The sequence below is a fragment of the Carlito syrichta genome, unplaced genomic scaffold (genome assembly GCF_000164805.1).
Source record: "Carlito syrichta isolate Samal-C Ts95f unplaced genomic scaffold, Tarsius_syrichta-2.0.1 Scaffold222500, whole genome shotgun sequence".
In the NCBI taxonomy this organism is placed as follows: Eukaryota; Metazoa; Chordata; class Mammalia; order Primates; family Tarsiidae; genus Carlito; species Carlito syrichta.
The window spans coordinates 308,256-323,748 of record NW_007166596.1 but is presented as its reverse complement, the minus strand read 5'-3'; the positions used below and the strand labels follow the sequence as shown (position 1 = coordinate 323,748).

At 38.0% G+C, this 15,493-nt stretch overlaps 1 protein-coding gene across 1 annotated transcript in view; it reads left to right on the top strand.

Moving 5' to 3' along the window:
• The window catches only part of MLLT3 (MLLT3, super elongation complex subunit), a 122,479-nt gene that overhangs the window by 49,605 nt on the left and 57,381 nt on the right, over positions 1-15,493 (top strand). The window contains exon 4 of the mRNA XM_021709425.1: positions 4,046-4,771. Coding sequence (XP_021565100.1) covers positions 4,046-4,771 — 726 coding nt within the window. The remainder of the gene's footprint in view (positions 1-4,045; positions 4,772-15,493) is intronic.

The window sequence follows — 15,493 nt, the reverse complement described above, 5'->3', positions numbered from 1 at the left end:
TATTGCATGTAGGTTTCCTTGGGTAGGATGGACATCTTAGATGACACAAACAAATGGAAAAATATTCCATGCTCATGTATTGGAAGATGATCTCTTGAGTGCAGGAGCACAAGGCTTTAGTGCATGATGGTCATGCCTGTGAATAGCCTCTGCACACCAGCTTGGGCAACATAACAAGATCTACCTCTAAACAAACAAACAACAACAACAACAACAAAAAACTCTTCTGGGTTTATTTAGATCCCAGAACAGAGCCAGTTCTATACCAGCTATTTTTGTCAAGATGTCCATAAACTTATGACTTCAGTCCCCACTGCCTGCTAGCCCCAAAGCTGACTGCTTCAAAAGAGGTAAATGGGGTTGGATTTGGGATTGAAGTGGGGCAGGTAAATCAAATTCATGGCCTCCCTCTGCTCTAAAATTCTGAATTCTACTACTTTATTCATAGCCTCAGATGGTATGTCATAACTCTGTGTTATTTATCATGTGTTTAATGACATTATAGAAGAGACTTTTATTCTGGAAGCCTATCTTTTTTCTGCTCCATCATATGCGTAACCTCTTGGACCACACTACAGTTTTTAGGAAGTGTCCTTGTAAAATGCAGTTTGGACAAATAAGCTCTTCTAGGAGAGTTTATTGGTTTTGACAAGTAAAATTCTTCTGGGAGAGTTTATTTGTCCATATGCAAATCTCATTGAACAAAATGTGATTGATCTGAAATTCTTACACAAGACAGAAGCCAGTTAAAGTAGGACAGAGACCAAAAATAAGAGGGATAGCTAAAGGGAAGAAACAGGATCCAAGAATTAACTGTGAGTTATCAGTGGTACTGGAAAGTAGGCATGAAGATAACATGGAAATCGGAAGGCACATATAATCATAAAACCTTATTCTGGTCAGTAGTAACAACCTCCTCTTTTCATAAGTCATCTACTAGAGTTGCTGACAAGTAGTATTAGAAGAGATTATCCATTAAAGGGATCCATTCTGTTCCAGAAAATTAAAACAAGGAGGCATTCAGTAGAATCCAAATGGATGAAAGAAAATACTGTACCTTGTATTCACAGGTTGTAAAGTTAGTGCAAATATATGTATATTTACATTTAAACAGTCATTTGCCTTAAATGTTTGAGATCTGAATTATGTACACATGCTCTCTGTGGTTGAATTGCTTGATATTCAGTTTATCCTAATCGGCCTCTGGCAAAGAGAATTTGAATTATACAACATGTGTAAACCTCACATTGAATGGTAATTAGTTTGTGCTGTTCAGTGGCACTTAATGTTGAGGTTAATGGTTCAGTAAAAATTTTTAAAAGCCAGTGACTAGATCCTGTGTGTGTGTGTGTGTGTGTGTGTGTGTGTGTGTTTGTCTATAGAGATATATGTTTTTGTCCTCTTAACTCTGAATTTTCTTCTTAGGAGTAAAGTTGCCAGGCCATATGCTAGGTATATGATGAACTTCATAAGAAACTGCCAAAAAGTTTTCCAAAGTGGTTACACCATTTTATACTTCTGCCAGTAATGGATGAAGGTTTCAGATGTTCCACATAATTGCCAACATTTGGTAAAAGAAAAGAACATTTCACTTTAAGAAAAAAAAAAAAACTTTGAATGTTCTTAGCTTAAAGATTTTTGAGGTGGTACTTACAAAAAACGAAGGAACAAGAATGGTGTGTCACTTGACTGTACCAAGATTGTTGAGTGAGTAAAAAGGTAACAGTAGACATTAAATACCTATACAACACGGGGAGTAAACAGTTATAAAAAGTTGTACTTCTGGAGTTTTGTATCTAGTATAATATACATGTAATTAAGAAAATAACTTAAACTTTCTATGACATAAGAGGCTGTGTCAGATACTACTGTGTACTGTATTAAAAACCAGTTTGTTTTAAAGGATTTTAAAAATGGAAGGACTCTTTAGAAGTACTTTTTTTCTAGTGCTGCAGTGTTACTTTTTTAGTGCTTAGCATTCAAAATATGTTGGAAGATTAAAAATTGTGTGTTTTTAAAAGTTATATGTGTATACTTCATATAGGTTGAATATTAAATAGCAGTGCTTGTTCTAGAGCCAGAATTAGAATACTGCTCTCAAATTGCCAGAATTTAGTGAGTCAACAAACCAATTTAAAAAAAGACTCAAAGATTTTAGATTTCAAAATGTTCTTCCTTGTTTAGTTTGTCCATTATACTTTATTTTAATTATTCATTGTATTGCTTAATATGCCAGGAAATGTCTTATAATAGAATTTATAAAATAATGAAGTTTCAGTAATATGAATCCTATCTTCAGCATTCTGCTTTTGAATATGAGATTATGATATTTTATAGGGAATTATCCAGTTTGATGCATGAAAACATGTCTCTACTTACTTTATCCATTTTAGAGTTTTTAAACCAAATGTTCACTTGAAAAATAAATGAAATAATTTGGCGTATGTCATTTTGCTGTTGAACAAATAACACACACAATTTTGTAAAAAAAAAAAACCACAATAAATATATGTATTCCCATGAATATAGAACAATATGTTTTTCATTTTGGATATTACTTTCTGATGCTTATCCGTGTGTGTGTATGTATACACACACACACACACATTTTTGTGGGGTTTTTTTGGGATGTTGTGCATAGACTTAATAAGTAGTTTACTCATTTTAGTGAAAAGCATAGCCCCTGCCTACCATCTTTTCTGTGTCATGCTAGATATATTTGGGATATAAGATTGGTTTACTTTTCATTGGGCTTAAGTGGGTAAGTTAGAGGTGAAAGATAATAAGCAAGCCTGAAGATGTCAATTCTGGTTGAAAATTTGGACATTTATTTGTCTTTGGTCCCATTAGGAGGTGGAAGTAAGCAAGAAAGAGCTCTTCTTTTAGTATTGGTGTGGATTTTTGCATGTCCAGGATCTACCTCTGTTTCTTATTCTTACTACTGTATTAATGGTAGAGGTTCACAAATATGGTAAGTATGGACTTAGATTTTGTTCCTAAACAGAAATATTATATATAGGTTATATATTCTGATATGTTTATATGAGTGAAAATATTGATAACATTTAAAATGAAATAGGCAGCAGTTACCTCTTCTCATGATTTCACTACTTTAATTGCTAAAGACTTTCTAGTCCCTGTGATGGTTAGGTGAAATCTTTCTTCTGTTAGCTTTGTATTTTATTTTACTTTTCCTAGTGGGTGGGAGACATATTCCTTAACTGAAAAATGTTGGACAGAATAAAACATAATTACTTTTTATTCCAAATTCAGAATTATTTCATTTCTTTTTGGTGGGGAGGGTCTTGTGTTTCTTTATATTCCAAAGTCATTTAGAATGTAATATAACCTGGTCTCACTGCGTGAAGTTGGGCTATTTTCTGCCTCCTCCTTAATTGTGCTGAAGCTGGGTGCTGTTCCCCAAATCAACCTATGATCTGCCCCTGTTGTTTCAGCTAGTCTTCTCCCTTGTCTCACTGTCTTTTCATTCTTCCCTTCCTAGTAATCACCTGCTTCTCCTCTAGGACCTAACTCAGGTGCTAACCTCTCTAGGAATCTTTAAACGATTCTTCTCCCTGGGCCCCAACAGAATGAAAGAATCCCCTTCTTTGGGTTGTCCTAGCACTTGACTGGTGGCTCTGAGGACAGCCACCCGTCATAGACATGTCCTAGGGATTAAGAGCAGGAGACCGCTGTCATCCATCTCTGTATCTTCTAGGACAGGACAAGCAGCTGTGAACATCTGTCGGATGGAGACGTTTTAAAACTCTATGCTTCTGGTGATTCAGGAAAGAGTCTGCCACTTCACGAAATTCTTTGAGAGTCCCCCCGCCCCCTTTTGCAGTGTTTTTTTGCCTTCACTCTTCCCACCTGTTACCTTGAGACTGTCGGTGTATCTTAAAATATTGGGGGGGATTTTAGAAATGTCTTGAGAACAATCAGAGAGGGATCGTGGGGTGTAGCATTCACTCCAGGAGACGGGCTTGGGGCTGTTTCTGCTGCTGCTTCGTTCTGAGGGCTTCATCTTCCTCTCCCCTCTTTGCAGGACCCTAACAGGAGTGTCCACACCACCAGCAGCAGCAGCAGCAGCGGCAGCAGCGGGAGTAGCAGCAGCAGCAGCAGCAGTAGCAGCAGCGGCGGCAGCAGCAGCAGCAGTGGCAGCAGCAGCAGCAGCAGCAGTAGCAGCAGTAGCAGCAGTGGCAGCGGCAGCAGCAGCAGTTTCTCGAAGCCTCACAAGTTAACGAAGGAGCACAAGGAAAAACCTTCTAAAGACTCCAGAGAACATAAAAGTGCCTTCAAAGAACCTTCCAGGGATCACACCAAACCTTCCAAAGAATCCTCTAAGAAACCCAAAGAGAATAAACCCCTGAAAGAAGAGAAGATCGTTCCTAAGATGGCCTTCAAGGAACCCAAGCCCCTGTCAAAAGAGCCAAAACCCGACGGCAGCTTACTCACTATCACCAGTGGACAAGAGAAGAAGGCTCCCAGCAAAAGGCCGCCCGTTTCCGATTCCGAAGAACTCTCAGCCAAAAAAAGGAAAAAGAGTAGCTCGGAGGCTTTATTTAAAAGTTTTTCTAGCGCACCGCCCCTGGTACTCACCTGTTCTGCTGACAAAAGACAGATAAAAGATAAGTCTCACGTCAAGATGGGAAAGGTCAAGGTCGAAAGCGAGACACCGTCGGAGAAGAAGAAATCGACTTTGCCGCCGTTTGATGATATTGTGGATCCCAATGATTCAGATGTGGAGGAGAATATGTCCTCTAAATCTGATGTGAGTATTCCTGCCGGCTTTCCTTCTTTTCCTGGTTCTCAGATTTTATTTCAGAACAATTTTGTAATAAAGAGTGAGAGAAGAGAACGAATGCTGAGTCGTCAACTTGTAGCGTGGAAATTGATGCGCACTTCTTTAATTAATGGGGAGAAGGAAATGAAATCATTGTGGAATCTGCAGATTTTTCAGGCTGTTATTTAAGTTGTTAAGAGAAAGATATTGTCCTTAGTATAATAATGGGTCATCTACATAGCAGCGAAAAAATTAGGTGCTCATTAAAACTTGGTTACTAAGGTCTTCAATGATTGATGATTTAGAAAAATGAGAACATGATAAAACTTGAATACAAGGGAAAATAAGTTTAAAAGAGAAACTTACAAAATATTGGAGCTGTAATGTTGATATTGATGTTTTGATCTTTGGAATGAAGTAATTTATTTGTTTACATAGATGAAAAGCTGGTGAAAGTTTTTGTTTGTTGGTTTTTTGTTTTTGTTTTTTGTTTTGAGTTGGGGGTCTCACTCTGTCGACCCAGGCTGGAGTACAGCGACACGATCACCGCTCACTGCAGCCTCAACCTCCTGGGCTCGGGTGATCCTTCCACCTCATCCTCCCAAGTAGCTGAACAGCTGGGACTACAGGCACATGCCATTACAGCCAATTTATTTATTTAGAGACAGGGTCTTGCTATGTTGTCTAGGCTGGCCTCAAACTCCTGGATCCAAGCAATCCTCTCGCCCTGGCCTCCCAAAGTGCTGGGATTGCAGGCATGAGCCACCATACCCGACCAGTGATAGCATTTTTTAAACAACAGTTTATTGAGGCAAAATGACATAACGATATACTATACATATTTAAAATGGATAATTTGATAAATTTTAGCATTTGTGTGTACCTGTAAAATCAGTTTACAATATTTAAAGAAGGACATATTTAATTTTTCCTACATTGTTTAATGACTGATTTGGAGAGGATGTGAGTAGGTGATCTTCACTACAAGTTTTTGCTGATGGGTAGGATTATCCTTTGTAGATGTATAAAGGAGCATCCGACCATCTAATACCCACAAAAGGCATTATTAATGTTTGATGTAGGGGTTTAAACTTATAATTACAGATTTTGGGAGTTGGAAGGGATTTTCAAGTTATTTATTCTAACCTCTTAACAATGTAGGAACTCTTACACTTCCTAGTAGCAAGGTCATTAGTAATTCAAAAAATATTGATAATATTTCTGAAGAATAAACATTATTTACTGTGAAGTTATCACCTTGTCACTTTTCCTTTTTTTTTTTTCCTTCCAGTTTTGACCTTTTTCAGTTACTTTTTAGTGAACAATTCCAATAATCTCCTTAGTTTGGCTTGTCATTCTTTCTAGATAATGGTCAAGGGAGATGTCTGGCTAAAAATTGCCAGCAATTTTAAAATACTTTTCTTCCTGTCCCATGGGTTGCCCACAGATGTTTCCAGTTTAAATGCTGGCAAAGAATAGGAGGCCTTAGTAGCAGACTCCCTGTTTCAGTTTTTTGCACTGTTCTGTGAAGAAAACCTGCCAGGTTTAGGACATGATGCCAATACTGATCCCCAGTGGTCCAGATTCTGCCTCCTTCCCCTCACTCTATATATAGCTGATCTTGAAATTTAAATAGAAGGAGGAGCAGAGTAGCATATAAAACATTGGAGATCATGTTATTTGTTCCAGTAATTGGTAAAGACTTTATGGTCATAGTTTATAAAATGGAGATGAGAATTGAATGGGTTTGTTTCAGTGTCTCAAGTATTTATTTATCCTTCTCTGCTTCTTACCTGTCCTTAATTCGAAATTTATTCTTAATGTAAATGTTACTTGGATCTTTTTTTGGTATATTTGACTTTTGTTTCAGATCATCCTGAAATGCTGTTGGGTTGTGATTAGTCTACCAAAATTGTCAAATTTAGCATCTTGGTAGGTCTATATTCTGACATGTTGCAATTCTCTGGCATAGAGGCTTTCAACTTGTGGGTTTTGATTTATTGGTGAACTATGAAATCAATTTAGCATGCCATCACTAGAATTTAAAAAATCAGAATACCTTGTAGTTAGTATGGGTAAGTAATGGCCTATGAAAATTTTATTTCAGAGGGGCTTTGTTCTTTTAGGGATCAAAATATTGAAAGGCACTATTTAGAATGTGGTTGATTTGTGAGAAGACCAAGTGACATTCATAAAGCACTACTGAATGTTCTTTCCACATGAAACTATCGCAGATAATCTTCCCTCTTAGAAAACTTTGTTTGTTCTTCTTTCATTTGCCTGTTACCCCTTGCATTTATATATGATTTATAAAATATGGCTTTCTTTTAATAAATTCTTGGTCAACTTGGTGTTTGTATCCAAAGCAGTATCTTGAAAAATCTTCTGAAATTAAGAGTTAAAATTGGAATTCCTTACAGTAGGTAATAAATTTTTCAAATGGCACATGGCATATTAGAGCCACAAATCTAGTGATTACAGCAGGAATTTTTGTAATGTGCATAACATTACAGAAAAAAACCTTTAAAGACTTTCAGGTATTGTTTGAATATAAAACCAAACAATTATACTTTTCTTATTAGTCTTCTGGCAATAGTAATGTTTTTACTGTTGCTGCTGTTGCTTTAATTCTTTAAATGTAAGTGATGTAACAGAGCAGTTGACAAAAGTGGTGTTGCCTAAGCCATGTGCCCAAAGGCCTTTCTATGAGTGAAAGGAGATGAGAGAGAACTGAAATTCTATTTATCCACTAGTAAAGATAGCGTTTTGTTTGGATTGTCTCTTACCTGGATTCCCTTCCGTAGTCAAAACAGAAGGAATAGGAGGCACTTGTAGTGGAGAGCACTAAGCAGCCCATAGCCTCTCTTGGCTGATGACTGATTTGGTAAATTGCGGCAGGCCCAACTTCAGGGGCACTGTTCACATCATCCTGCTTGTGAGCAGGTCTGCTTTTGAATAAGTGCGATCAGATGACCTGATCTCTCTAAACTCCTTTCTAGTTTCATTGAATACAAAACAGATTTATGTTTGTTTATAGGGGATGGGATGGTGAGTAATTTTAGACATAGCAGACAGAGATCATGGACTTAGGAAACAGAAAAAAGACACGCACACACACACAATCAGAAGAGTTTCAAGGAATTAAGAAGGCTGGAGAAAATGATTATTCATTTGGTATGTACATAAAGAAACATCTTCCCTCAGTACAGGTTTGTTACAGTTAAGGAAGAATGTTTTAAGGACACTTTTCCATAATCAAGTTAGATTCAGGTTTTAGTTTTAAATAATGAGTACTATTAAGATAGATTAGGAAATTTATATTGTTGATTGATATGGCTCTTTTTGGTAAAAATTTTTATTTACCACATATGTAAGACGAGAGAAAGAAGATAGACATGTGTGGTTTGTATGCTTGTGTGTCTTCTGAGGGATCGCTTATTTCTTGATAAGTAAAAGCTTGTAGGTAGGTAATGAGGAGTTGGCTTTCCATCTGATGTCAGACAGGCTATGTTTTGAAGCTGAGTGCTGCCAGTGATCTTTGGCAAATGATTTAACCTTCTCTGTTTCTTAGTTTTTTCTTTTGTAAAATGAAGATGATAGTAGTATCTTCTTTGTAGGATAAGTGTGACTATTAAGTCATTCTGGTTAAAGCAGTTACCAGGATGATTTTTTAAAATGTTAGTTAGCCATTGTTATATAAAACTTGACTTCTGAGACCTTTTAAATTTAAAAGAAATGTTTTGCTATTTAAAAATACTGCAGAACTCTAGTGTCCTTTTTCAAATGTGTGGGTTTATTTGCTTTAAGGGAGGGGGTAGTTGTAGTGTGTCACTTTTCCCTAAATTTTGTCTTCAGGAGGTATACAGACTTGATATTGGTCTGCCTGTGTTACATGATCAGTGTAAAGATGCAAAGAGTCTAAGTTTTGAATCAAAATTTAAGCCAAAGTTTCTCAAGATCTTTCAGCTTTTTAATTAAATGAATCAAAGTACCTGAACACATGGAACACTGTGTTGGGCAGGCACTTGGTAATTTTTTAAAAATTGCTGTTACTGTTAAAAACATCCTAAGAAACGATTTCTCTTTGAGTTACTGTTAATATAGCCAGAAGAGTAATTTTAAAATATGTTCTGTGATTCTGGAACTATTTCTCATCTTATAAAGAAATCTAACACTGTCACATGGAAGTTCATTAATAATTTTCGCCTGCCGGAGAATTTGAGGAGGGTGAGTGGGATAGGGTAGGGAGGCAGAACAGTTTTATAATGGGTGAGCATTTAGCAAATACAGAAAGTATGTTAAGGGAATGTTTTTGTTAAGGATATTTCTTGTCGAGAGCCTAGATAATGCCCATTAAAGTTTTCTTGGCTTAGCAGTTCATCTCTTTGTTGGTATAATGGTCCATTCTATTTACTGATTAGTAAGTGACTGTTATTACTGGAGACTGACACTAACTAGCAGCTAGAAAGGGTGAGGGGTCTGAGTGTATCAGTTCAATAAAAGTTTATAATTGTTTTTATTAACCTGTTTGAACGTTAATTGATAATAAAAAGAGCTCGAGTGTTTTTCACTCCTTCTGCAATTCCCCAGTTTTTGTTTGTTTTTCATATAACTCTGCTTCTAATGAGAAGTATGTAGAGTGGATCTTGTTTTGTGATTTGAAGCAGTTCAGTATTCGTAACAGAGAAGGAGGCAAAAATAATACATGGAAATTGAAAGAGCCATTTATGATTGATCGGTTAGGGGAGTAATTTTCTTTTCACTGCCTTCCTCTTTTTGTCTTTGTAGAATTAGTCATAATTAAAATTTCCTTAAAAAATGGACAAATGGCACTTTGTAAAATGTGACGTACTTCAGCATGCAACGTGAGAAATGAGATTTCAGTTACGTCCTATGATAGTTTTGGCTTACCAAAGGGTTTCCCTGGAAAAAACCTTTCTGAGGAAGAAAAGCAAAGTCTCATCAGGTGGCCACGTTTTTTCCCAGGGGTGGATGGCGGTTCACATACAGGATACATACTTTAAACCCCCTTACGAGAAGTTTCTTTCAAAAAGAAAAAGCAAGGAAGGAGAAGGAAAAAGAAACTTCCCTTCTTTTGTTGGGCCTCCTTTCCTCCTGCCCCACCCTGTTCATTGCCCTGCTTGCACTGTCTGGAGCTGGCAGTAAACGTCCTGCTGTGGAAGCATTGGCCTAAGGTTTTTATGTGATGGAAGGTTGTTGCAGTCAGAGAAGAAGGTCTTTATTGTGTTTTCAAAGTGGCTTTTTAATGACTTGTAATTCCAGCACATGCAAGAGCTGTAAAGTCTATAAGTATGGTGAGCTAGCAGCTGGAGAGGCCATTCATTAAAGGGCTGCCCTGGCTCTCCGGGAGGGGAGGGGAAGACTCTCATTGGAGGCTCCTGTTTTCTGTGTTTTATAACTGGAGGTAAAAATACCTGAAGGGTTGCAGTTCTTCCTCTGCTAGATACCACTCAGTGTGGAACGTTAATTAAAACAATGGGAAGAAAGTTAACTTGGTTGAGTGCCTTGAGCTGTTTCACCTGTCCCTGTTTTCAAATGCTTTTTTGTTTTCTGCACTGGGTATGATCAGATTGAGGAGGATGCCATCTGTACATTTTTCATCCATATTCCTGGCATATTCCAAAAAGAGATTTGAAGCAGTTAAAAGGGTTTTTTTGTTGTTTTGGGGGGGGGGATTTTTTTTGGTTTTGTTTTGTTTTAGTTAGGGGGGCCTGTTTGCTTCCTAGTTTCAATACAAACTTAGCCAGGTGTGGTATCTCAGCTTTTAAATTAAATAATTCCTTAGAAGCTCTTGGGTAGCAGAGGGTTGTGACACACTAGGGGTTACATCATTGCAGAGTTGATTACCATCAACAATTGCCAAAACAGCATTTTCATTCATGTGTATTGAGCTAGTATCTCGTGCCCAATAAATTGTGAGCCTTCTTAAAAAAGCTGCATCACCTATTCAGTGTAGTGTTGTTTCTTGCTTTATAGCTCATGCTTTTGATGGAAATGTCCCATAGGTCATCTTTAGATACAAAACCAAAGACAGGACTCAACATGGCCATTGCAGGACTAGCTTTACCATACTGTAGAGATGCCTTACAGCTAAACTAAACTTTTCTTGCATGCTTACTATGTGCTAGTCACCCTTCTAAGTACTTGACCCATTTTAACTCATTTAACCCTCCAAACAACTTTATCAAATTATTATCACAACTTTATAGATGAGGAAACTGAGGCTCAAAGATTTTAAAACTTGCCCAAGGTTGCCATGCGTAAAAGTGAGGGAACTAGGGTCTGAACCCACGTGGTAGGCAGCATACCTAAGAGGAGGTTGGGACTAAAACAGATTTTATTCTTCCTTGGATTCATATTAAATTGCCGAGATGTGCTTCATGAATTGGGCATTGCTGCTGTGAAACCCTTGGATGTTTCATATTCTCGTCCCACTTATGAATGTGGTTTCTTTGATCTGTTGGTTTGGGCTTCACCAACAGCCTTCAGGAGGTGACGGGTTGACCTCAAAGGAGGATTTGCATCCACAGCCAGAACTCAAGGAAGAGCTGTGAAACACCCAAGAACTTCTAACTAGTTATAATACTCACTTAAAATAAAACAGGCTTGTGGTTCTGGAGTGCACATTATTATAATATATCATAAATACTGTTTCGCTGCTCCCCAAATTTTCCCCACATGCTTTTTGCATAGAAATTCATGTTTAACAGAGCTGAGCTGCAATATCAAGCTTTCCCAGAAGGTGCCACCAAATAACAAATGGTGTCCTCTGGTTTGGGGACTCTTTTTTGACTCTTCTAGTTACATTTTGTAAATTCATTGTATAATCTCGCTGTAAAAATGTAGGCTGTGCTTTCTTTGAATTGAGAGATAAGATAATGCAATGACATAGTTAGAGGGTGTTTTTCTTTTGGCATCTATGTAATTATTTAACCAAGTTTGAGAAATTGTTCTCAGTGGGTAACAATTTATGACTGTCAACTTTGAAGGCAGTGTCAAGGTCCACAAAGAAAATTCACCCCTAAGAGGCTTCTTTAGGTCACAAAAGGTGACTACACAGTGAGATGTTCCCAGATAAAGTCAAAGATCCTTCTAATAGGCAAAAGAAAAGAGAAAAGCATTTACTAAAGTGTTTGGAGACAATACTTTTGCCTTTGAATTCTGAAAACATACAGAGCAGGGATGTGGGTTACAGGGATAGGGAGAAATATTCAGAATCCACGACTCAGAAAAGGATATTTCCTTGCCTTTTTCAGTCATGAGAATAAAATGTATGCATGAGACCCTCAGATATTACTTTAAACAAATAGACAGTAAAAGAAAGAAATTATTAGAGTGCCCCTGGTCTAGAACCTTAGTGCTTAGAATGCTAGTAGTGTTTAAAAAAAAAAAAACTTAAATTTCTGACCCTTGTTTTATTATGTGGCTCTTCTGTTTTTTAAATTTATGAAAAATCATGTCACTTTGAGTTATGAAAAACAGTTTTTCCTAGTCGAGTTTAATGGCTTATAATATTGATTACTCTAACGATGTTCAGTAACACTTACAGTGTAGATGGGGTAGGTACTTCCTATATACAAGTACTGTATTAGGTGGTACCGTTAGTACAAAATTAGATTTTTTTTTGAGATGGGGTCTTGCTATTTTACCTAGTCTGGTCTTGAACTCCTGGACTCAAGCAATCCTCCTGCCTCAGCCTCCCAAGTAGTGGGGGAGAAACCATTCTTGAGAACTTAAAAAAAAAAAAAAAGATGGTAAATGTAAACAGTCTATGTTTTCCTTCCTGTAAATGAAGAGAAATCTCATAAATAAATCGCTGCAGTTAATTTATCAGGCTGGTTTAGTGGGAATGAAGGAAGCCTTATTGATCTCTACTCCACGCTAGGTATGTACAGGACATTTTTTATTCTAGATCTTATTTAATCTATTCAGTAGGTAATAGCTTTTGTTCTCATCTTACAGACGTGGAAATGGCAGAACTGGAATTCTAATTCAGGTCTGCCAAATATCAAAACTCATGCTTTTTTTTATACTGTATCACTGAATAAACTTGTTAAGAGAGAAATCACATCAAATTAAAACTGCTGTGATACTGACTAAGCATTTTTGAGAAGACAAAAATCAAATTTGTAGCGCTCACTTTTTCATCCTCTGACATCCTCTGAGCCTCAACTAGTAGTGCCACAGTCCAGTGAAAAGGGAAGAGTAAGAAGTACGATATAGCTGCGATACTTGGGTACTTGGCATGATAACAGATGCAAAGAGACTGCAGCATAATTCTTAAAATGCTGGTTGATTCCTGCTTTGTATATCTTAATATAATCTTCTGAGAAGTAGAATTGCAGAAAGTATTGAAAACCGTGATACCTTAGAGTCTATCCAAGAGAACTTTCCCCCAGTGTCTTTTTTTTTTTGAGTTGGAGTCTCACTCTGTCACCCAGACTGGAGGGCAGTGGCACGCTCCTGGTCACTACAGCCTTGACTTGCTGGGATCCGGTGATCCTTCCGCCTCAGCCTTCCAAGTAGCTGGAACTACAGGTGCCGTACCACCACACCCAGCTAATATTTTGATTTATTGTAGAGACGAGGTCTTACCAAGATGCCCAGACTGGTTTTGAACCCCTGGTCTCAGGCAATCTTCTCAGCCTCCCATGGTGCTGGGATTATAGGCTTGAGCCACCATGCCCGGCCCAGTGTCCTAACTTATTAGGTTGCTTCATATACCTCATTCTAGGGGCAAGGACAGGTCCAGTGTGACCATAAGGGCTCCCATCTGATGTATTGATATTATACTGCATTAGCTAAAGGTTGTTGTCATGAAGGATCTGAAGAAGGAAGGTAGGATTTCCTTGTCCTGGAATATAGTCACACCTAGCCAATAAGTTATCTTTGTGAGCTCAGGGGAGGTGGCCCAGGAAGAGCATACAATTGGAATTAAAAGACTAGACAAGTTCACTCTACTAGTGGTGAGCTATAAAATGTGAATTTAAGCCTAATACCTGCCTCATGAGAGTATAGATATAAACCGTCATTCAGGTATTATTTCAAGCAAAAATATTACTTATGCCGTAGCCAAAGACTGCTTTTTCTTGGTAATTTTATGAGTTGTAGTCTGTGAAGCCCTGATGTTGGTAGGGGTTCATATAAAGATTGGGAGGCAAAGCTATGGTCCAAGAACTTAGTGATTTATAATCTGTGGCAACAGCCTATTTTTTCCTCTTAGTCCTAACCTTCAATTGTATGGGAATCAAAGCAGTCTTTCTGGAAGTCTACCCTGCTTTACAATGTTTAGTATCAGGCAAATTCCACTCAAGGTGACTTAATGCATTTTCAGTAGTATGAAGTGCTCTTTATTATTTTCCAGTTTCTTCCACATTCCCATTATTTTCCAGCATTGTTTCAGTTAGAGCCTCAAATTTGTTACTGCTTTTGTGATGTGTTATTTTTAAGTGCTAGGTTTTCTGATCATCTTAAGCCAGCATCAGGCAGGAATAGCACACCCACTATTGCTTACCAAGCCTACCTTCATTGTCCAGCAACTTTCAGAGACATGCAACAAGCTCCTTCCTCCCTTTTCAAGGTGCATCATGCACAGTCCTCCTTGCTTTGTGCAGTAAAACCACGAGTTTCATAGTTTACCCCAAAGACCAAGGTTTGGAGGAGGGAGGTAGTGTATCATGTACCACCCATCTTCATCAGACCCGTGGACACATTAATGGCTCTGTGGTCTTTCTTCTCTCTTTAGAAAACCTTTCAGGATTCAAGTACTCTTTTTGAAGATTTAAGAACAAATTTTAAAACCACACAGCTCTCTCTTTTATATGATATTAATTCATCATTTAGACAATCACAAATTCTTTAAAGCAAGAAGAGACTTCAGAAATCTCCTTTAACAACTTGAATTTTACAGAGGAGAACTGGTAGCCAAGTTTAATCACTTGCCTAAGATGCTAGAGCTTTCACTGGCACCTCCCCCCAAAAAGGACCTAATATACAGGTCCCCGGTTGGCATGCCATTATTGTTTCCAGTTAGAGCAGTTTGCAATTGTTCACACATCCTTGACCCATTTCCTAAACGCTTTTCCTCTTGAACAAGCTAAAGCGGCTCCTAGTGAGTTGAACTAAGAACTAGTCCTCACGCACTTATTTAAACCCGTCAGGCATACTGCTGATGCCCTGATGCCACTTCTTGGTGCTGCTTCTCAGCCTCTGCCCCTCTGTTAAGTGAATGAACCTTACATTTCATACCCTCATCAGAATCCCACCTGAAGTGCTTCATGTCATGTCTAAGTGAGGGTAGGCTCTAAGTACCAGTGGATGTTACAGGCATTAATTGGTGAGAAATTTGGTAGACATTGTGTTCTGGTCATCCTCGATTGTCTCTGGGAAATTGCCAGCAGGAATAATCATGACTTTATTTATTTATTTATTTATTTATTTATTTATTTATTTATTTATTTATTTATTTATTTGAGTTGGAGTCTCACTCTGTCGCCCAGACTGGAGTGCAGTGGCTGCTCCCGGCCACCGCAGCCTCGACTTGCTAGGTTCTGGCGATCCTTCCACCTCAGCCTTCTAAGTAGCTGGAACTACAGGCACGCGCTTCCACACCCAGCTAATTTTTGATTTATTGTAGAGATGAGGCCTCCTCAAGTTGCCCAGGTGGGTCTCGAACCTGCGGGCTCAGGC